At 40.5% G+C, this 24,233-nt stretch overlaps 1 protein-coding gene across 3 annotated transcripts in view; it reads right to left on the bottom strand.

Annotated features, from left to right (window-relative positions):
• Nucleotides 1-24,233, bottom strand: part of ncapd2 (non-SMC condensin I complex, subunit D2) — a 63,534-nt gene that overhangs the window by 20,369 nt on the left and 18,932 nt on the right. For 2 of the 3 annotated variants that reach the window (XR_009063024.1, XM_057834530.1), the window contains exons 13-25: nt 17,078-17,267; nt 16,883-17,001; nt 16,352-16,552; nt 16,105-16,279; nt 10,138-10,222; nt 9,813-9,949; nt 9,030-9,162; nt 7,032-7,107; nt 6,725-6,931; nt 6,489-6,649; nt 6,289-6,400; nt 6,046-6,169; nt 5,814-5,969 (exon numbers count right to left, since the gene is read on the bottom strand). Coding sequence is in view for 2 of the 3 variants with exons in the window: in XM_057834530.1 (XP_057690513.1) it covers nt 5,814-5,969; nt 6,046-6,169; nt 6,289-6,400; nt 6,489-6,649; nt 6,725-6,931; nt 7,032-7,107; nt 9,030-9,162; nt 9,813-9,949; nt 10,138-10,222; nt 16,105-16,279; nt 16,352-16,552; nt 16,883-17,001; nt 17,078-17,267 (1,876 nt within the window). In the remaining variant the exon portion in view is untranslated. Of the gene's footprint in view, nt 1-5,813; nt 5,970-6,045; nt 6,170-6,288; nt 6,401-6,488; nt 6,932-7,031; nt 7,108-9,029; nt 9,163-9,812; nt 9,950-10,137; nt 10,223-16,104; nt 16,280-16,351; nt 16,553-16,882; nt 17,002-17,077; nt 17,268-24,233 lie in introns of all 3 variants that reach the window. The other variant, XM_057834529.1, reaches the window with a different exon arrangement.

Consider the following 24,233-nt stretch of genomic DNA (forward strand, 5'->3'; position numbering starts at 1 on the left):
TTGTCCCTAGTTGAACTTATTTTTTGGCTTTTGACCTCAATAGTGAAATTGTAAATTAATTGTATGACAACTGTCTCGTTATCCCCTTATAATTATATATTTTCAGGTAGTTCATTCACAACGTCTGAGTGTATGTTGTCTGCGATTAGCCTAGCAATGATCTTAATTGTGGTTGTCAGCCCAAAACCCTCTAAATATATATTAAATGCATCTTACCAGATATAAAATGACTACTACATAATCTGTGGTAATCGTTTGGAGCCCAGTTTTCTCGTTGAATTGCAGCAGTCCATCTCGCTCTCCTCTCCAGATCTCTCGGAATACGGTAGAACCTCAAGTCTCTCCGTCTATCTTCTCTAATATTGCAACCGACCGCCACACACGCCTTCACCATTTTGATTATTAATGTTAACGAGCAGAAAAACACGCCATAATAGGAGGAATTTACGTGGCGGTAATGCGTCAACACGACGAGTTGACGGACAATATGGCGCGGGGGCGTGGTTGTGACGTCATGTGAGTAGGGTCTATTTGACACGTTGCGCCGGTCCTCTAACCAGTCAGAACCAGGTAAGTAAAACAATAAATCACGTCTGTCTTCTGCTGCCTCCGCGACCCGACCCGGGATTAAGCGGGAGATGAGTAATGGATAGATGGATGGAATAGTACGAGAAGAAGCCATATTATTACGTTGGTCTAATGCAGCTAAGTACTTTACGTAGCGCGTTGCTGCCTCCGTTAAAATCAACAGTATTAAAAGCATCTTTTGTTTTAGTATTGGTTTTACAAATAAGGAAATGCTTATTATTTTGCCTCATTTACATCAGATTATAATTAATAGAAGAATTTATACACTAAGGCAGGGATCCCCAACCACCGGGCCGGGGACCGGTACCAGCCCGTGGCGCAATTGCTACCGGCCGCAGAGAAATAATAAATTATTTGTTAACGACTGCAATCTGGCCTGTACCTCTGGACACATTAATATGCCTGTCTACTCTATTGACTAATCCGAGTAGAGATTTGTGTATGTCGCCATCCAGTGGTTGGCCGCCATTACTGGGGTGTTTGCACACCTATAGCAGCCCAGAGTCAGTCAATGTAAACAGTAACGTTAGCTGCTGTTGGCTGTGTACTTTGGACAGCATCTTTTACAGGTAAAAGGCCACCTGCTGAGCAAGAAAAGGAGCCTACAACCAAATCCATTCTGCATAATAAACGCTAAATGCTAGCGAATGAGCCAACAAAAGCGACTGCACTGAGAACAGCATACCTCGTGGTGAACCGTATTGCTAAAGCCAGGAAATTTTTCATGATCGGACAAGAACTCATTATGCCAACGACCAAAGATATTTGCTGTCAAGTTTTAGGAGAGGATGCTGTTAAAAAAAGGTTGATTCAGTGTATGGTGAGTTACTTTTTTCCTGCACTGAATGTTCGTGTTTCACCCCGTCGTGTTATTTTATATTTACTGTAATTTTCTGCCACATATTGCCGGTCTGTGAAAAGAAAGTTCTACTTCACACTGGTCCGTGGTGCAAAAAAGGTTGGGGACCACTGCGCTAAGGTATATATAATACCCCTACTTAATATTTGCGACTTTTTCTCGTAGCAATAGTACGACTATTTTCGTAGTCCTTTTTGAAAATATATTAATTTGGCCCCAATACTCCGTCGTATCAATGTGCATCATTAAGTTTTTGGTTTTTTTTCACGTACTTCACTACAGTGATACGTGACATTTATCTATCTACTCTTTGTGAGCACCAGCTGTTTTGTCTGAGGATCCTGCTGCATCGTGTGGGACGAAAGAAAGACATCCTTTGCTGTCAGATCTCGCTTTCTCATATTTATGCGTTGAAGCTTCATCTACACCCTGTGAACGTGTGTTCTCCACTGCAGGAGACACTATCTGACCAGAACGCTCACGCTTACTGCCAGAGAAAGCAGATATGATCATTTTCTTCAACAAAAAACATTTCTGATTTTATACTGTACCCGCTGCTAATCTGGACTGGGTTTTACAAGTAGTTTTTTTGTTTGATATTCTGCACCAGGTTAGTCCATTAGTGGGAGCTCAATAACATGTAAAAATGCCTGCAGCATAAGACATTCTAAAACATAGGGAAAAGAATATGTGTAAATGTTTTGTGCGTGAGCTTTTGAAAAAATAACCATCTTTGTTAAAGTGCACTCCTGTGGAAATAAACCTCATATTCCAAGCTCAAAGACTGATATTTGTATACAAGTTAAAAATAGCCCTGTGAGAAATTCAAAGCAAAGTTAATTGAAAGTTCATATACCGCAATTTTCAGACTATAAGACGCTTTTTTCCCCTTCATTTTGAATTCTGCGGCTAATAGGCCAGCGCGGCTTATTTGTTGATTTATTTAGGTTAGTAGGATAAAACTTTATATGACAGCGGTGTCATAAGACCGTCATAATTATGACATGACACTGTCATGGGCATTACTGAATGCTTATGTCATTAAGTGTCATCCGGCAAATTATGTCACTAACTCCATTTATGTCCAGCTTGGACCTTTTACATCCATTCAAAAGTGAGATAAATTGCCGGATAATACTAAATGACATCTGTTACAAGCATTCATAAATGCTCATGACAGCGTCATGTCATAATGATGATTGTCTAAAGAGTCTTATGGCGCCACTGTCAAATAAAGTGTTACCAAATACCATAACTGATGAAATGACTAATGAAACAACTGGAACAGTAACTGAAGAAATAATTAGCATTGAATATGAATTTTGATTGTTATGTACATCTGTAGCGCTGCAATGCATGCTAAGAGGCATGTTGGACAACAACAGTTTTGACAGCAGGTGGCAGCAGAGGTTGACTGTCTCCCCAAAGGGAGAAGTGATGACCACATGAAGCTTTTTGAAGCAATGAAGCTTTGAACCACTTGGTTCATTTGGTCTAATGACAGTCGTTTGATGCCGCTGTCAAATATCGTAATGTCCCGAATATAACGCACTTTTCCCCCCCAAAATCAACTTGTAAAATCATGGTGCGCATTATAAACGGGTACATGGATGGAGACAGAAATATATATATATATATATATATATATATATATATATATATATATAAACCGATTTTTTTTAAATTGACATGGCCACGTTGTGTTGACACGTATGCGGCGACCCGTTGCCGACCATTACGGTACGTGACGTCACCATTTTGTTTCGGTAATACTTCACTCTAATCGGCCGAATGAGTTCGTCTGTGTTAAATTCTGCTTTTTTCACTCTTCATAAAGCACAGAATTTAGTTTCTTGAACTCATTTGAGTCAACGTTTATTGCAGCTCTGCAACTCAGACCATAACAAACGTAAGCACAAACTTCCTGTGTCCGTCAACTATATCTGTCCCTCGGGAAACTCAAACCCAAATAACAATAGTTCCTGTTGTTACTGTCGCGTTGACAGCGATGAGCTCTCACGGATTTCCGACTTACGTTCTCACTTTCATTTTACCGTATCAGTCCATGGAAGAAACATTTATTCATCATGATGAAACGAGCAAGTTATACAGCAGCCTTTAAAAGAAAAGTCACATCTGTTTTGTTTTCTCCTAGATTCTGGTAAGTTGGAGAAGTTATCAAATCATATTATTACCGTAAATATTGTCAGTTTATGGTAGTGTTGCACCGATACCATTTTTTGGCCCCGATACCGATACCATACCACCCCAATTATATATATAATTTTTTTCTTCTTTTCTTTTCTTTTTTTTTTCCCTCAAAGAGCTACATAATTGGATGTGAAATCATTGCTATCAAGGCTTTGTCAGGCTGTTGCTTATCTTTGCAAAATAGGAAAAAGACTAGTACAAAGTATAATACTAGCCCAACAGTAAGAAAGTAAAAATAAGTTCATAATAATAAACTCTGAATGAACTGAGTAAACTTTTTTTAAACCTCTCAAAGGCCAAACAGTGCAACTTTCATGAAATTATTGTCACATTCTGCTGCTGGTTAGATTGTGTTTTGTTGCTGGGCTGTTAGTGGGGGCGTTCCTGACGTCGCACCTGAATCCAATGCGGGCTCATCAACGCAGCATTTAAGCACGGGTGAGCTCAGAGAAGGCTGCCGAGATATTTGCTTTGCTGATCGCCATTTGACATCTCGCACTATAGTCTCGCTACATTTGCTTGTTACGCCCCTGCATTGGGTTTTTTCTGTTAGTGTGCTGCACTCGTTTGTAACCTCTACCCTGTGCAGGTATTTGAGTGTTTTTATTTTGGCTTTTTGGCTCGCTGCCTATCGTCTTAGTTAATCGAGTTTTTAGTATTGAGCTCCGTCGACCTGCTGTCACGGACTCCTTTTGTTATTTCTACTATCCCGCGATCGTGTGTTATTTTTTGTTTGCAATCATTAAACCCTTATACTTATCCCCTGCTTGTTGTCCGCTTCGAGGTCCAACCTTGTTTCCGCATTTGCGGACGCTCACAATTATAAGTAATAATAATTGACCACAGCATCCCGTCTCTCTATTAGCCTCGTTTTTTCGGGAGGGGGTGGGTCCCTTATTTCTATTTCTGAAAGGTGGCAACCCTACTTTGGAAACAGTTCCCAAATTACTGCAGCATTTCTTTCAGTAAAAGACAATAAAAGTAAAGTAGTGTAGTGAACTGACCAGAGATTGTTGCACCTGTCCAGCGCCCTTCCTCTGGATAGCAGTCCTGCTTTTGCAGGCTCAAACTCGTGTTCGTTCACGTTTCGCCTTCACATGTTTTATCAGGTTCGAGGTATTGAAACTGGCCGATTTAACTCCACATCTCGAAACTTTCAGGCCGCAGATCTTGCACACAGCCATTGATTTTAATTGACGGGATTTCTATTTTGAAATATTTCCCGACCGCCGCCATGCCGCCATGTCATTGGTCAGAAGCGGCTATTGGCCCATTCTCATTGGTCTGGAGCAGGCCAATAGCGATAGCTGTTTGGTGTTCACGTGTCATCACACAACACAGAGACAAAGTGTAGTGAGCGCCAGGAGGAAAAAAAAAAGGCTGCAAATGTTATAATAATGGACTGGTAAATGGTATCGGCGCCGTCTTTGTTGGTACTCGCCGATACCGATACCACCATTTTGGGCCGGACCGGCGCCCCCTGCCGATACTAGTATCGGTATCGGTGCATCTTTAGTTTATGGTAATGTTTTGAACTACCAATGTGCTATGCTTGTGCTGTGTTTCACCAGTCAGTAAAATGACATTTCTGTATCTGTACACGAGCTGTTTTCTTGTATTCTTCTATTTATTGATGCTAAAATTAGGGTGCGCGTTATAAACGGGTATAATAATTTTCCCTAGATTTTACAAGTAAATTTGGGGTGCGCATTATACACGGGTGCACCTTATATTTGGGAAATTACGGTAAGTGTTACCAGTTAATATCTTTTGGTGTAAATATCCCATAATACAGTAAGGACAGCTGCGCTTATAGTCCAGTGCGGTTTATTTATGGGAAAAAGAAATGCAGTTTTCGTGTCAAATTTGGTGGGTGGTGGCTTATAGGGCAAAAATTATGGTAATTAAAAAAAAAAATAATAATCGAGAATATAAACTATGCGATTTTTTTACCCTGCCTATTAAAAGAATCGGACGAGAGAATCGCTTGGAACGGAAACCGTTCAAATTCAAACAATGCCCAACCCTATTGAAATACGATTTAAAATAAAAATAACTAGGGGGAGGGTTAGTCTTGAATTTGGCCCACACAGTTTAGGCATCAGTCATTTGGCTTTTCTGTATAACACATCCCTACACCTAAACATCTGATTACCTGGCGTATAAATTCTGGGTCCAGGGTGCCAATATGTTGGGGAAGCGGACAGTGAGGTCTCCCAGAGCAATGATGGCATTGGCCCTGACAACAGGAAGAGACGAGCGCTCCAGCACCGTAAACATGAGGCGTGCATTCTCCTCACAAACAGATGGACTGAAACAAGGAAAAGATTATTCTAATGATTTGTGTCATCACTGCGAGGGAACAAGACAGCAGGGAATGTGTTCACCTAATCATCATGTACTGTGAGAGAGCCAGACAGGCAGCGGCGGTAAGCTGAGGGTGGGAATAGCGTCCAGGGGCGCTGCATACTTTCACCAGTAAAGGAAGGAATGCGCTCAGCAGGTTCTCCTCTTGAGAAAATACAGTGGGGGATTGGAAGCAAAACATCACATTAGCATGAATGCAGCAGTGTGCATTTAATGAGCTGCTAAACGCAGGACAAAGGGAGACAATTAGAAGCAATTGTTACCGGCCAATAATTCTGTCTCGCAGATCTTCCTGATGAGCTCGGCCTCCGTGTCTTCTGCGGAGGCGCCGACTAAACCCAGCTCCTCCTCCATTGCGCTCTCATTGGCAGTTATCTGTCGAAGGGGAAAAAAAAAAAAACATTTTCATGACTTTGAACATAGCTTAATCTGGTGTTGGGTCGCAAAAACTGTTGTGGCATACTTTAGCTTTGCTGGATGGGCCCTTATCCTTCTCCTCCCTCTCTTCAGTCTCTCTTCTCCGCCTCCGCAGCTCACTGCTCACGCTGCGCTCCAGGTGAGACACCTGCCAGAAGGCCACGCTGCCGCACAAGGCCAACAACTGAGCCAGACACACACAGTTCACTGCGGGAGAGAACACGCATGAAGCAACAGTGTGTGGAAAAACAACAAACATGAGTGAGACAACTTGCCGCTCACCCTGTTCGCCAGATTCCTGAGAGCCCTCTTGTGTTTGAGAGTCATCCTGATTAACCGTAACGCCTTCGACAATTTGATCTAGCAGGAGTCGAGCGGTGCGTTGGAGCAGCCGGGAGCACAGCTGGTCCGGGGATTCAGCAAGAAAGTAGATGAGACGTACAGCTTGCTCCATGAAACTCTGCCAGTGAGGGTCTTCCATCACAGCACCTGGAATAAATGCATGGTCAGCATTAGGTCAGATTAGAACACACCGAAAATAGCAAACATGCACTATTCTTGTTATTAAATAAAAATAAAACAATGATACCTTCAGCAACTGCTTGTGTGAGGCGAGTGAAGAGCTGATGTTCTTGAGGTAGTCTAAAAGGTGCACCTTTTGATTGCTAATGGGGGGGAAAACAAGCAAGATTCCACAGTTTGTGTTCAGAGTGAGGCTTATATTATGGACAATGTGGAAAATGAAGATAACATGATCTCATGAAGTCCTCAAAGCTATTAGCAATCGGGTTGGGAACCTCTGGGTACATCACAATACGTGATACAAGGCTCACGATAATGATCTCACAATATGGCAATACAAGAATTATTGATACATGGGTCAGAAAATCATTCTAGGATATTCTACAAAACAACTAATAAACAGAAAAACAAGCCATTTTCATCCTTCTGCTGTGAGTATCACTAGTTGACGGTTCATTGGCTGCCATCCCTCCCACTTCAAACAGATTGGACGTCTATGGTCATCAGTGGCAGCCAATGCCAGGGGAGTTCATTTTCCTATCACTGTCCTTTTAGGGCATTTACGGGTCACTTCATGTGGATTTGGGGGGATTTACACATCACTTTATGTTGATTTTAGGTTACCGAAAAGGAAATGACTCAAGAATGTCCCCAAATGAATAAGATGTGACTCAAAATCAAGAGGACCTAAGCTTTAAATGCCCTAAAACAAACAGGAAGTGACCTTTCAGTGCCATTGATGGCGTTAGACATCCAATCAAGTAAAAATTAATTGGATGTCTAGCACCGTCAATGGCAGCCAGTTAGCTAACGTAGGCAAACAATATTCTAACAGAAGATTTTGTAGCAACTTTTTGGTTCTTTATATTTTTATAAACAGTGACACTTTTTTAAAAACATATCGATAACCTTTTGGGCTACAAAGTATTGAGATGTATCACCTTTAATTGTCACACCCATTTTCCTCAAAAAAGCCCCTTTCAGACTTATATCCCGGTAAATTCCCGTGTAAGGTGACGTGGGATTTAGCTGTGTAATGGCTTTCACATATGGGGAAACGTCCCGGAAATAAACTGGGTTGCATGTGTGAAAGTGGCTTGATTTATCTCGCAATGGAGTCTTGACGGGGAGAGCGGCTGGCATTTTTGGTCGGTAATTGCTGTCACATTCTTTTGGTCAGATTGTGTTTTGTTACAGAGCCGGTTGTGGGAGCTTTCCAGACGTCGTACCTGCAGCCAATTTAAGTTAATCAAGACTGCATTTAAACCCAGGTGACCCAAAAGAAGGGTGCCGAGATATTAACTTGCTGGGCGCCATTCAACACCTTGCGCTCTCGAATTTTGTGCATTTGCTTGCTTGTTCGTCTGCCGTTCTTGTTTTAAAATCCTCTACGTTGTGCTGGTATTCGAGAGAATTTTATTTTGTTGTTTTATCAGCTCTCAGCCTACCGCTTAATTTAGTATTATTGATCCCTGTTGACCTGCCCATTGAGTTAATGTTACTCCTCCTTTTCCACAACCACGTTTACTTTTATTTGTATTTAATAACCCCTTGGACACATTTCTCTGTTGTGGTCTGATTTGAGGTACAAAATCGTTTTCGCAATTGCGGACCTTAACATCAGCAACAAACAAAATAAACCACACACTTCCAAAGATGGACGATGGACTCTCTTCCTCAGCTCTACGATCCAATAGCAATTTATTTTCGTTGTGTTTTCAGTTTAATTTTGCCATTTACAGTTTGTCATGTTAACAACTGTGATGTTTGTTTACCGCTTTTCATCCTACTGCGAAGAAAGAGGAAATGACAATCGGCCCGCCATGATATTTATGTCATCAGCCTTCGTGCTGTAACCCAGGAATCCCCAAGAACCAGGAAAGCCCCGGACATTATACTGAAACGCAACTCTGTAAATGTCCACTTCATCTCTGTGTCAGTCGACCCGGAAATTGCTTTCACACATAAGGGTTGCCCGTTTAAATCTCTGGATTTAAACGGTGTTTAGGTGTATGTGAAAGGGGCTTTAAATACCCAACGGAAGAGTAAATATGACACCACTTACCCTAACGTGGTCAGTAATACTGCAGATGGTGATCACTGTATCTCTCGCCAGAAGAAAGTTCTCCGTCACTTTTTCTCCCAAACCCACTGAACAAAGAGTGTCCAAATTGCTGAGGACCACCTTCCTTTCTGCCCTGTTCACAAAAACATCCACAGAATCAGAACATGTCGGCAAAGTTGTGCAATCGTACGCCATTACGCAAAAGTATGGCCTACATTAACTGAAGCGCTACGAGTTGGCCTTGCCGGTGCTTAGCAGCTGGCCAGATAATGTACGTGGGAGGCCGGGGTTAGAAGAAACGAATGAGCTTTAATAGGTTGTGAATGCTGCCTGCTGGATGAAGACAAGCAGCGGTGTGGGTGGACTACAGATAGTCTCGCTTTACTCCCGCTTACTCTTCCCTGAAGCAGCGGACGTCTTTGAGGGGGAACACTAAAAATATTTATATTCAGCAAAATGCACTGGCGTGACTTTGATTATCCAGAAAAGCAGATGCCGGTGAGCCTGTTGATATTTGATGGATGACGCAGGAGCAATATTTATGGAACATTATGCGGTAAGGTTTAGCATAAAATGTACATTTATGTAAGGACTAGATCAAATTAACATGTTTTAAGAAATGAGGTTCGTTTTCGGGACAACAAAAAGCTGCAGACCTTGTGATATATAATGTGATTTCTGAACTTTGACTTTAAATTATCTTGTCAACGGCAGATTTATTGATCTAAAATGTGCATTAATCGTTAGATTTTGTGCCTAATTAGAGTAAGTGTAAAGTCTTACCGTGCAGCCATTCCCAGAAGGACCACGGCAGCTCGCTTGTACAAAGGCGAGGTCTCCGTTTTCCCTGTAAATCTCCCCCAAAGAACCTGCACCACAGTCGACTCCAGACTGTTGCCACTGCCAAAAAACTCCTGTACCTAAAGGGACATTTTCCAGTTTATGCATCTGAATAACTTTAATTTAAAAAAAAAAATTGGTGGGCGCTAATCTTTGGCTCTTCATGTTCAAATATTTCGACGTCTATTGGCGTCAGTGGCATGGAATGAGTTGATCATTCCTCATTCACACAGCTAAAGCAAATGAGACTCATGAATGAACTACTCACTATTTCCTCCAGACATTGAATCGTTCCTAGAGATGCGTCCACCATCAGTTCAGAAAGACTGTCCACAAGTGTCTGTGCCTTTATCCTAAAGAGATAAAACACTATTTTTCCATGTAATGTACAGGGCTTAGGAGTGGGAACCGCTTGGTACCTCACGATAAGCCTGTCGCAATATGCAATAATTCCATTTATCGCACGATAAATAAAAATGAAGGCGATAATTGTTCCGCTGCGATTTATCGCCTCGCGTGCACCTGCTTGCGCACCTGCGGCTTACGTGCTGTTAAAAGTTCGGCTTCCTGGTTACCAACTACGCAAAATGCATTTTAGTTCTGTTTTTAGTTTAGTGCAGTTTAAGTTTAGTGCAGGTGGAGAAAAAAAAAAAGAAAAGAAAAGGTGACGCTTACCATTAAATGAAGATGTGAATGATAGCAAAATATATGCATGGTGTGTGCACCCATGAACTGGGTCGTAGAACGCCGATCTCGGCCGGCGGTCCCCCTCCGTTCGCCAGTCTTTATAAGTTAAGGTGACAGTTCTTATTGTGGTAACATCGCCTAAGAAATCGCCAGCTTTGTCAGGTTTTAAATAATTTATTCCATCAACTCGCAGAGTGTCCACTGCTGTTGACGCCAGGATCGAAACAGAAACGAAACAGAAAGTAAAATAGGGCTCTTCTACTCACCGTCAGCCCCGCGGTGCGTTCAGGTACAGCTAAAAAAGTCCGCCACATTGGAAGCAGATTCGTTACATTATTACAGGTACTGTACTGTATTATTGTTATTATTGCAATGATTATATTATTGTTATTCTGATTTTTATTCATATTTTATTTGTTTTGCTCTCTGTAATTGCTATTTGGCCATAGTAACAGCAGTATTTATTAAGGATGTAGTGTGGGTTTTTGGGCTGTGGAACGAATTATTGGAATTATAATGTATTCTTATGGGAAAATCCTGCTCGGCATACAACCATTTCGACTTACAAACAAGCTCCTGGAATGAATTAACTTAGTATGTAGAGGTACCACTGTATTACACATGGAATGCCATAGCAGAAGCTATGAGGGGAAACGTTTTCATTTGCCTAGATGCTTGAATTATTAAGTGGAATTTTATTTTTCTTAAAAAACACATTTTATTTCTTCTGTGTTTCTGTGCAGTATTAATACTGTTGTCTTTTACTTAAAAGAGGCATGGTCTATTGTTTTTAGTTGTGATTTCCTAAAAAGTATTTTTTGAATTTAAGAGTAAACATTTATTGCATTTAAATGGGTGTACATGATCTATTAATATATACTGTATTCTCAGTGTTATTGTATTTTTTTTTAAATTGGGGGGTGCAATAATATCGCATATCGCAATAATTTATGAAATAAATTATCGCACACTAAAATTTTTTATCGCGACAGGCCTACCTCACGATAAGATACGGTTTGAGATACAAAGCTCACGATAACGATCTGACGATAAGGCGATACAACAATTATCGATACATTGGTCAGCAAATAATTCTAGGATATTCTAAAAACATCTAATAAACAGAAAAACAAGCTTCTGCTGTGAACTGGAATCTACGGCCGTCAATAGCAGCCAATGCCAGGCAATGAGGTAATTTTGGGCCATTTAAGGTCATTTACCTGTTGATTTTCAGTTACTTCTTGTTGATTTTGGTGTATTTTATGGGTCACTTCCTGTTCATTTTGTGCTACAGAACAGGAAGTGACCAGGGAATCACCCAAATGAATAGGCAGTGACTCAAACTCAAAAGGAAATGACCTGGAAATGTCCTAAAATGAACAGCAAATGACATGGAAATGCCCTGGAAATCTGACAGAATGACAGTTTCGAATGAACGAACGTTCCCAGTCTAAATGGATTGAGTGTCAAGCATCGTCAAGGCAGCCATAGAGTTAACTGAGACACTATTATGGTGGAAAATTTTGGTAGCAACATGTTGGTTCCCTTTTTTTTGGAAGACATTGACATCTTTTTGAAAGGATATCTCGATTCTTGCAGGAGCATACCGATAACCTTTTGGGATGCAAAGTATCACAATATATCACCATTTCGATATTTTGTCACACCCTTAGCTATTCCCTAAATTTGCAAAACAGATTTTTCTTTACCCTTCATCGTGAACTCTGCCATGACATGACAAACACTGCTAAAAAAGGGCATTCATGTGATTCCAGAATTGGGGGACATCTTCCAAATTTAAATAGTCAAAATACGGGGGTAAAAAAAGTTTGAGGATATTTACTGAACAACTGAAGGAACTTTTTTCAAATTTTTTTTTTTTTTTTTAAATCCCATATAAACTTTAAGTACCCTCTAAAGTGCCATTTTTCTTAATGCCACTTCCTCATTGAACAAACTGAATCTTAAATAAAACAGCTTAATTGAAATTTAAATGATATCTTTTGGGAAATTTTTGTAACGTTTTAATAAACATAATATTTCATCAACCCTGGTTGGGTCACCTGGAGGACGGTGTATGATGTTGAAAGACCCTAAACACCCAATGATTCCAGAAACATCACTGAAGATGTGTCCAGATGCATTAGTCGATGTATGTACACAGCAATTATGAATTACCGTATTATTGGTTAAACATGTGTCTCACAATATGCATTTAAACCTATTCATTTTTTGTTTTTTAATAAGGTAGAAGAACATAGTTTCCAAAAGAATGGGTCGAGGTAATTTATGTCCTTGCTTCTATTTTCTACCTTACATTTTAGAATATTTAGGATTGATTCAATGTCTCACTTTACTTCACGTAGCCCTGTTAGGAATATGAGCAGAATAAGACATTTTTTCTTAACTTATTTACACAAGTACAGTTGGGCAAATAAGTATTTAGTCAACCACTAACTGTGCAAGTTCTCCCACTTGAAAATATTAGAGAGGCCTCTAACTTTCAACATGGGTAAACCTCAACCATGAGAGAAAGAATGTGGGGGGGGGAAAAAACAGAAAATCACATTGTTTGATTTTTAAAGTATTTGCAAATAATGGTGGAAAATAGGTATTTGGTCAACACCAGAAGTTAAACTCAATACTTTGTTATGTACCCTTTGTTGGCAATAACGGAGGACAAACGTTTTCTGTAACTCTTCACAAGCTTTTCACACACTGTTGCTGGTATTTTGGCCCATTCCTCCATGCAGATCTCCTCTAGAGCAGTGATGTTTTGTGGCTGTCGTTGGGCAACACGGACTTTCAACTCCCTCCACAGATTTTCTATGGGGTTGTGATCTGGAGACTGGGTAGGCCACTCCAGGACCTTGAAATGCTTCTTACAAGGCCACTCCTTTGTTGCCCTGGCTGTGTGTTTGGGATCATTGTCATGCTGAAACACTCAGCCACGTCTCATCTTCAATCCCCTTGCTGATGGAAGGAGATTTTCACTCAAAATCTCTCGATACATGGCCCCATTCATTCTTTCCTTTACACAGATGAGTCGTCCTGGTCCCTTTGCAGAAAAACAGCCCCAAAGCATGACGTTTCCACCCCCATGCTTCACAGTGGGTATGGTGTTCTTCAGATGCAATTCAGTATTCTTTCTCCTCCAAACACGAAAACCTGTGTTTCTACCAAAAAGTTCTATTTTGGTTTCATCTTACCATAACACATTCTCCCATTCCTCTTCTGGATCATCCAAATGCTCTCTAGCGAACCGCAGACGGGCCTGGACGTGTAGCATGGGGACACGTCTGGCAGTGCAAGATTTGAGTCCCTGCGCATTGTGTTTTTGATAGTAGCCTTTGTTACTGTGGTCCCAGCTCTCTGTAGGTCATTCACTAGGTCCCACCGTGTGGTTCTGGGATTTTAGTTTACCGTTCTTGTTATCATTTTGACGCCACGGAGGGAGATCTTGCATGGAGCCCCAGATCGAGGGAGATTATCAGTGGTCTTGTATGGCTTCCATTTTCTATTAATTGCTCCCACAGTTGATTTCTTTACACCAAGCGTTTTACCTATTGCAGATTCAGTCTTCCCAGTCTGGTGCAGGTCTACAATTTTGATTGTGACTGACTGAGTTGTGGACAGGTGTCTTTTATACCGATAATAAGTTAAAACAGGTGCCATTAATACAGGTAATGAGTGTAGCCTCGTTAGACGTTGTTAGAAGTTAGACCTCTTTGACAGCCAGAAATCTTGCTTGTTTGTAGGTGACCAAATACTTATTTTCCACTCTAATTTGGAAATAAATTCTTTAAAAATCAATCAATGTGATTTTCTGTTTTTTTCCCCCACATTCTGTCTCTCATGCTTGAGGTTTTACGTTGACAATTACAGGCCTCTCTAATATTTTCAAGTAGGAGAACTTGCACAATTGGTGGTTGACTAAATACTTATTTGCCCCACTAAGTTTATCTTCTTGATCAGCAGTAGCACCTGGCTAAACAGCTAGCTCGCTCGTGTTCTTGATAATAGTACCTTCAACCTTATTAATTTGATTACGCTCATTCAGTGTTGTTTTCGTCAACGATGACACTAATGGAAAGATTTCGCAGACGTACAATTTTTTCACGACGATGACGTGTCAAGCTAAAAATGTGGCTTGGGGGAATACAATATAACGAGACGAATGAAAGTTTTCGTCTGATGAGACAACAGAGGAAAATGCGACAGTTTCCGTCATATGTTCACAATGCGTGGCATTTTCATATTTTACGTGGAGTACATAAGCTTGCATCGTAGCAGTGTTTGGGTTTTGTCACTCATGTGAGATGTGCCTCTCTCTCACTCTCTGTCCACCTTGTGTTTGGTACTTTAACGTTAACGATGATTGACATGTTTGTAGCGTTGCTCTTGCCAGAGAAGCTTGGTAGCGCTACGATCACACATGTGTCAGTCATCGTTAAACTTGCATAAGTGTGCTGTGGCAACTCATTGTGTAAGTGAGGCTTTTCTCAGCAGCGTGAGTGTCAAAGCGTGAGTGGACTCAATGAATGAGCATTTTTTCAATGTTATTCTTGTTTTAAAATAATTCACATTATGAAGGCGGCACGATGGGACAGTAACATGTTTGGAACGTTTACTTAAAAAAAAAAAAAAAAAAAAGGGTATCAGATCAGGAATCGGCAGATTCTCAAAATCACATGACTCGGGTGCAAAAATATACGATCGGGACATCCCTAGTTTCAAGCTAGGCTTCGTTCCATCTTCCTTGTTTGGAAACAATGCAAGATTTGTTTTCTTATCTTGGCCAAAGAATATGCAATGTTGCTTTAGCCTATAAAAGTGTACTGAGTGATCATCACACACATTCATTGTAACTCGTCATGTTACCATTGCATTCACGTTAGCATTAGCATCAACTTTATCATGGCGAGCATCCTCTTAAAAGGTCTGACAACTTATTTTTAGCATATTTTGTAGCTTCTGGACGGGTTTAAATTGAAAATAACATGCTGCTTTTATTGCTGAGTGAGTTGTTATCATCATGAAATTGGCGGCGTCCTTGTAGATGCTACGATATTTGCACGTTTATTCGAAATTGCTGGAAACCTATTTATTTTTAGATTAAAATTTTTTAATTTTACAAATGAAAACATTTTGACTAACTGTCGACTAAAACAAGATGATATTTGTTTGAGATTATCATTGAAAACTAGACAAAGAAAATTTTTGAAATGACCAAGACTAAGAAGTATCTTCATCCAAAAGACTAAGAAGAATAAAAAGGGTGCCAATAAAAAGGGTGCCAAAAACAACAGTACAGTAAATGTCAAACAAATCGTTGAATTAAAAAAAAAAAAAACTATATATATATATATATATATATATGGACCTATACGTCGCAGAAAATCATGGAAGTGACCACATATTTTTCATTTCTGGAATGATGCATTTACATTCATCTAGTACCACTAAATGAGGCATATTTATTCATACAATTGGCAGTTAATTGAGGCAGATCGGTGTCTATGTTACTGGCGTAAAGTATTTTCTAGACCTGTTGGTTTCTCCTTGAGGGTTGAGATAGAGGCGTCTATAAGCCTGGACGACAGCATCTTTGATGGCAGCGTCCGTTGACCAAACCAGAGGCAACATCTTCCTCACACCGCTGAGCGAGTTGGCAACGCTGAACTCACACACAGTGACGCAAAACTGGACTGCTTCCTGAACCACTACAAAAAACAAGTCATTTACAGATGTGTGTGAAGAATGTCTACTCTTTCACATCTCTGAAGACCTTCTACCTGTAGTTGTTTTCCAGTAAAGCATGGAGTTAATGACAGATATTGCCCTCTCCACTTGGAGAGCGAAGGTTTCAGTGTCTCTCAGGTACTGCACCAACATCTCTTGCTTCTTGAGCTCAGCATCCTCCATCTCTTTACTGCCTTCTTTTTGTGGAGTGGGGGGTAAGCTCTGACTGCGCTCGGATGCATCATCGTCAGAACCTGAGGAGAGGGACGAAAACATATTTGTGTTAAAAATATGGAGAGATCCATTAACTAATTTTCCCAGTGAACTGTCACACTTTTCTTGAGCTCAGTTCTAAGGACACGAAAACCTTAAGTGCACCCGAATTGTCATCGTCATGGTCACTGCCTCTGACATACTTAAAATGCCATTTCCATTATAAACTTGTCAACTTTAATTAAGTGATATAAAAAGATGTCAAACGAACGTCGTCCAATAATAATCACAAGAACTGAATCTCAATGAGTTTCGAAAGCGAGAGCATTTTTGCTGAGTGACGCACAAAGTGAAGTGAATGAGCGGTTCACCTTTGAAGATGAGGGCTAGTGTGTCCATTAGTGTCTCTGGAGTGCGAGTGGACAGGGCAGCGAACAGCTCTGATTCAGGGAACTGGCTGTGAGCTTTCATACAGAGACGCACAGCATTCCTACGCAGGTAGAACAACAATAACATTTGTGAAAATGGTTGTCTCACATCACGGACGTAGCAGTGACCTCAGGTACCTGTATTTGTTGACCCGAAGATACTGTGCAATCATCACTGCTGTGGCTCTGTCATCCATCATCTCCTCATCCTCTTCGTCGTCCTCCTCCTCCTGTTCCTTCTCAGACTCACCCATGTGCTCCAGCTCTACGTTGACAGTGCCGTGCAATTCAGGTTCCATGGCGGCCCACAACTCAGACGCTTTAATCACTGCCACAGACAAGTTGACATTTATCAAGATGTAGATTTTAAAAAGAGGAAAGTGGGTTGGGGTTGTTCCAGCGGGAAAAAGGCGCCACTCTTGTTACCCAGAAAATCAGAGGTTAGGTTAGGTGACCCCATTTTTGGGGAGGGAACACCGTCGTTTCACTTATCCTGTGTAATATGGGAAAAAATAATTGCCTGCTAAAATGAACTCTGTATGATAACATTTTTGGTTCGTGTTGGAACAATTAATGACAAGTTTTAAAACAGTTTGGAACGTTTATTTAAAAAAAAAAATTTTTTTAAAAAGGAGTATCAGATCAGGAATCGGCAGATTCTCAAAATCACATGACTCGGGTGCAAAAATATACGATCGGGACATCCCTAGTTTCAAGCTAGGCTTCGTTCCATCTTCCTTGTTTGGAAACAATGCAAGATTTGTTTTCTTATCTTGGCCAAAGAATATGCAATGTTGCTTTAGCCTATAAAAGTCTGTACTGAGTGATCATCACACACATTCATTGTAACTCGTCATGTTACCATTGCATTCACGTTAGCATTAGCATCAACTTTAGCATGGCGAGCATCCTCTTAAAAGGTCTGACAACTTATTTTTAACATATTTTGTAGCTTCTGGACGGGTTTAATTGAAAATAACATGCTGCTTTTATTGCTGAGTGAGTTGTTATCATCATGAAATTGGCGGCGTCCTTGTAGATGCTACGATATTTGCACGTTTATTCAAAATTGCTGGAAACCTATTTATTTTTAGATTAAAATTTTTTAATTTTACAAATGAAAACATTTTGACCAACTGTCGACTAAAACCAGATGATATTTGTTTGAGATTATCATTGAAAACTAGACAAAGAAAAATTTTGATACAAGTTCATACAAGTTTTAGTGAGGTACAGTGTGGGTTTATAGAGGTAGCAAGAGGTGGTAATCTGTGCCAGGTTGATTACCGTAATTTTCGGACTATAAGCCGCTACTTTTTTCCTTCATTTTGAATCCTGCAGCTTATAGTCCAGTGCGGCTTATTTGTTGATTTATTTGGGTTAATAGGTAACACTTTATTTGATAACGGCGTTATAAGACTGTCATAAGACCGTCATAATTATTACATGACACCATCAATGGCTTTACTGAATGTTTAAGACAAATGTCATTAAGTGGCATCTGGCAAATTATGTCACTAACTCCATTTGTGTCCAGCTCATATCTTTTACATCCAATCAAAAGTGAGATAGTTTGCCGGATAACACTAAATGGCATCTGTTACGTGCATTCATTGATGCTCATGACCGTGTCATGTCATAATTATGACAGTCTTATGGCACCACTGTCATATAAAGTTGCCAAATACCATAACTTGCAATTAATGAAACAAGTGGAACAGTAATCGAAGAAATAATTAGCACAGAACATGAATTTCGATTGTTATTTACATCCGTTGCGCTGCAATGCATGCTAGGAGGTATATTGGACAACAACAGTTTTGACAGCAGGTGGCAGCAGAGGTACACTGTCTCCCCCAAAGGAGCAGTTATGGCTAAAGATACACGATAATATCGGCTGCCGATAACTATCGGCCGATAATGGCAATTATGACGTCACACAGATAATTAAAAAAATCAACCGATAATGCAATCCGATAATTATATACTTGATTTAGCCTCCAAATGTGCGCAACCAAGCAGTTTTCTCCACTTCTTCACTGCCGCCTGCTCAACCCCTCCTCTCTCTGAAGCCCCTGTGGGAGGAGGGGTTTAGGAGTACGGCGTCATAGAGGAGGCGGTGTTACACATCAGTGTTGAGGCGCTCTCACTAGCGTGCGTTGCTTTTCCCGTGTGTGAAATGAAATGAACGACGCTCTCGCCATCTACAAAACAGTTCCTCAAGGCCTAAAGAAAGCGTCCTCATTGAACACCACTAGCACTAACCCAGCAGCCATTTAAAACTGCATCACAATGATTTTTGGAACGAATATGCTACTGCTAGCACGAATGCTAAAGCTATTGTTAACAAATAAACTTTAAAGGAAGCTACGAGGCTTGTGACGATACAGAGACGCTGCGGTCCTCCCGGAGTCGGTGTGTTTGGGAATGCAGCCCAAAGCGAGTGGTAAACTCCCATCTATGGCTAAACACCTCACGAGATCGATAGTAGGGAATGGGACGTACTACGTCACTGTTTGGCTAGGCCGCCATGCTGGCAATATCCTTCCGGCAGACTCAACGGGGATTGTAACGTGTGGTAGTGCTAACCTAATTCCTTCGGTGTATTAGAAAGAAAATATGGGTGTGCATTGTTGTGTTACCGGGTGCAACAGTGTCTCCTGCGACAAAAAAAAAAAGGGCGAGGAAAACTGGACTCACTTCTCACCGTTTTCCTGCATGGAGGACCAAATATCAGATCACGAAGGCACGACGGATGGCTGGGTTGCAGCGGTTCGTCGGAAAAGCATTTCTTTTGATCATATTTCTGCTGAAATGAGAGCGTGTTCCCGTCATCTCTACTCTTGTAAGTTGAACGATTTATCCGTTTTGGTTTCAATACGTTTTTTTATTTTTTTTACCGTTGTGTAAATCTGCCTCGGTAGCAATGCTAACCTACTCCTCCTCCTCACCTACCTGTTGTGTTACTAGGAAAACCTGCATATGAAATGCTGAGAACACATCCCGATTGGTCACCATATCTCTTCTTGGGTTATTCTGAGGTCAAGCGCACCACATCGGAGCGTTGTGAGACGTTGGAAAGGCGAAGAGTGCACGCTGAAACTTCAGTTTGCTCTGCTCTTACAAACACGATCCCAAGTGTTGTTGTGAAAAGTCAATAAAATATGAATACCAAAACATGACTTGAACAACTTCTTGACAAACTGTAACTGCTTGTTGTTTACTTCACGTCTTCATAATAAACAGGTGTAATAATTACAAAGTCAGGTGACTTAATTTTATTCTATTTGGAATATGCATTGACAATGTGTGGACAGTGTTGTAGACAAGAACTGGGACTGATAAGTTGCAATAGATTTCTTTCAAGTAATGCAACTTCTCCAATACAATATTTGAGCTGACAGTTTAAAATCTTTAAATTAGTGCAAACAAGGCCCACCCTCTGACGGGGTCAGCAAATATTATATAATTATAAGTAATATATACAAGTTTAACATAAATGTGTCTTTGTCAAAGCAGTTTAAAAACTATTTACTGGCCTTGGGTAAATTGCCAGACAGAATAAATATGTGGTTTAAAGTTCTTGCATTTCCATTTTAGGTATTGCAAGTTCTCCAACACAATATTTGAACTGACAGTTTAAAATCCTTTTAGTGCAAAATGGCCCACACTCTGACAGGGGGTAGCAAATATTATAATACATTATACATTATAAAAAGCTATATACTATATAAATACAAGATCACAACAAAACCTGTATTTTTCAAAGCAGTTAAAAAAACATTCAGTGGCCTCAGGTAGATAAAGGTGTATAAATATGTACATTACAGTTCTTGCATTTCTATTTTAGGTATTGCAACTTTTCCAACACTATTTGAATTGACAGTCTAAAGTCTACATTAGTGCAAACAAGAATAATTATAAATAATAATAGAATTTATCAATTCAACATTACAATGAAACGTGTCTTTGTCAAAGTGGTTTAAAAAACCAACAACACTTCACTGGCCTTAGTTAAATAGCCAGGCAGAATAAATATGTGCATTAAAGTTCTTGCATTTTCACAAGTTAAAAGCCCGCAGTTTATCAGCAAGAAAGGCAGACCCAGACGGCGTCTGCTGCAGGGGCTTGTTTGATTCCGACACAAGACAAATGGAACCACTCAATTGAACAAATTTTCTTTGTCAAATAATCCAAGAAGAGAGATGGTGACCAATCGGGATGTCTTGTCAGCAGGTTTACCTAGTAACACAACAGGTAGGTGAGGAGGAGGAGTAGGTTAGCATTGCTACCGAGGCAGATTTACACAACGGTAAAAAAAACAAAATTAAAAAACGTATTGAAACCAAAACGGATAAATCGTTCAACTTACAAGAGTAGAGATGACGGCAACACGCTCTCATTCCAGCAGAAATATGATCAAAAGAAATGCTTTTCCGACGAACCGCTGCAACCCAGCCATCCGTCGTGCCTTCGTGATTTGATATTTGGTCCTCCATGCAGGAAAACGGTGAGAAGTGAGTCCAGTTTTCCTCGCCCTTTTTTTTTTTTGTCGCAGGAGACACTGTTGCACCCGGTAACACAACAATGCACACCCATATTTTCTTTCTAATACACCGAAAGAATTAGGTTAGCACTACCACACGTTACAATCCCCGTTGAGTCTGCCGGAAGGATATTGCCAGCATGGCGGCCTAGCCAAACAGTGACGTAGTACGTCCCATTCCCTGTTGACAAGTAGCTGTCTTCCGACGGAGCCCGCCGGTCCGGCAGGCCGCCGCCTCGCCCTAGGCGGGTAGAGCATGAGAGCAGCGCCACGCACCGAATGCGCCGCAGCGAGCGGGCCGGGGCGGGCGGATATACGGTACAAACTTTGCTGCCGCCGCCACTGCGGTTCAAGACAGAGGCCTGGCGCGGGCGCTAATTTGGCAGCCGGGCGGACTGAAGGGCACAGGCGGGAGGAAATTCCCGAAATGACCCGATAGCCAAACCCCTGGATGAAAAAATAATGCAGTTTATACGACCACGATTCTTCGTGAAAGACATGTCGATCACATCAGTTTTACCACGGACATTTACACAGGTGATGTCAACAAACCATGTTTATCATGACGGCACAGTGGTTAGTTGATAATTGTAACATGCACCAAACGACACAAAGAAGTCATCCAGTCAGTAATGCATTCAGTACGCTTTAAATTTATGACGTCTTAATCAGATCATTCTTCTTAAATCTAGTCAAATAATTTTCCCCATCTTGTTTGAGTGTTGAAGACTAGTTGAATACGCCAGATTATTCCACTTACTTGAACTAAATATTGCAATTTGTTCTTATTAAGCCCAAACATCTAAAAAAAATAAGGTCATTTTTCACCTAAATCAAGAAAAAATTGCTTTCAAATAATGTTTTGAACCATACATATTCTTGAATAAAGAACATATCTGACAAGTTTTTTTTTTTTTTTTTTAGGATTATATATAATAATTTATTGCTTAAAATAAGGCTGTTAATCTTATTTTCAGCTGGCCATTTTTCTTCAAGAAATCTGAGTGAAATATACTGTACTTGAAGTGCTGGCAGTTAATTTATTTCCAATAGATTTACACTGAAAACAAGGGACTTTAACTAGTCTTAAGGAGCTGTGTTTTTGCTGTGTAGTAATGTTATACTTTAGGAATGGCATACTTTTAAAGCAATTTTTGTGCAATTTATGTATTTACTCTGTAAGTAATTGTTGCCAAAAGTTTACCATTACACAATGTCAGACAATCTGTCTTTATTTAGATGTTGGAATTTACTACTACTACTACTTGTTCACATTTGATGTTGAAAAAAAAAAAGAGCAATATTATTTTTGCACAGCAATATTTTCTCTTGTGTATACTTTAAAATTTTACGTAAATCTTTAATAAAATTATCGGCTTGACATTATCGGTTATCGGTTGGAACGAGGAGGAAATTATCGGTTATCGGTATCGGCTGAAAAATGCATTATCGTGCATCACTAGTTATGGCCAAATGAAGCTTCTTGAAGCATTGCAGCCAATTGGTTCAAAGCTTCACCTGTAACACCTTATTTGACAGCAGCATCATACGGCTATCATCAGACCAAATGAACCACCATGAAGCTTTGAACCAATTGGCTGCAAAGCTTCAAGAAGCTTCATTTGGTTTGATGACGCCACCATGAAGCTTTGAACCAATTGGCTGCAAAGCTTCAAGAAGCTTCATTTGGTTTGATGACAGCCGTATGATGCCGCTGTCAAACAAGGTGTTACCGGTGAAGCTTTGAACCATGAAGCTTTGAACCAATTGGCTGCAATGCTTCAAGAAGCATTTAATAAATGCTGTTTTCGTGCCAAATTTGGTGGGTGGCGGCTTATAGTCTGGTGCGCCTTATAGTGTGAAAATTATGGTAGTAAACTTAGGCTAGGTTCATACTACAGGTCTTAATGCACGCATCCGATTTTTTCGTGTTTTTCCAACTCGAGTCGGGCATTAACTTGACGGTCTGAACGGGACAAGTCGCATAGAAGTGGACATTTCAAATCCAATCTGAGTCACTTTCGTATGTGGTTCAAATCAGATCTGGGCCACATTTTTTTAGAACGTGACTGGCGGTCTGAACTGTCATGACTCCCAAATCGGAATTCAGCAGCAATTACGTCAGCAAAGAGCAAGAGGCACGGGGGACGCAGCCATGTAGGCATTAGCGCCTAGCTTGAACTCTGCTTTTAAGCACGAGGCGGGCTTGACCACAGTCATAAAAAAATTAAATGAAGAATAAGCCTTACAATTTTCAATTTTCATTTTGTGTGCCAAATGGGCAATATTTCATTATTGCACAGATGGCCTAGTCGGGGCAAACTGACGCACCCACGTCATTTCACGCACACAGGTCAAGGCTCGTGTGTGCATGTATGCGTTCTATCAGTCCATATAAACTTTGAATATAAGACTAAACTGGGATTGTTAATGTCTGTTATTTATTTGTGTTCTCTTTTTGGGAATCAAAATATGATCACTCTGGAATGACATACAGCTAGCATGTATAATTTGTTTTGATGCTTCTGCGCATGCGGGTCTGTTTGCTGAGCGCATCTCAGACTGGGAATTAGTGGCCATGCGTGATACTTGAACGTCTCAATGGACAAAGGCAGTCTGAACGGGCACGCTAAAAAAACACAGATATGGCAAAAAATCTGATTTGTGCATTAAGATCTGTAGTATGAACCTAGCCTTAGTCCCAAGCACACACTCAAAATACAGTGGTCCCATGCTGTAACGTGGTTC

The sequence above is a fragment of the Corythoichthys intestinalis genome, chromosome 4 (assembly GCF_030265065.1).
Source record: "Corythoichthys intestinalis isolate RoL2023-P3 chromosome 4, ASM3026506v1, whole genome shotgun sequence".
NCBI lineage: Eukaryota > Metazoa > Chordata > Actinopteri > Syngnathiformes > Syngnathidae > Corythoichthys > Corythoichthys intestinalis.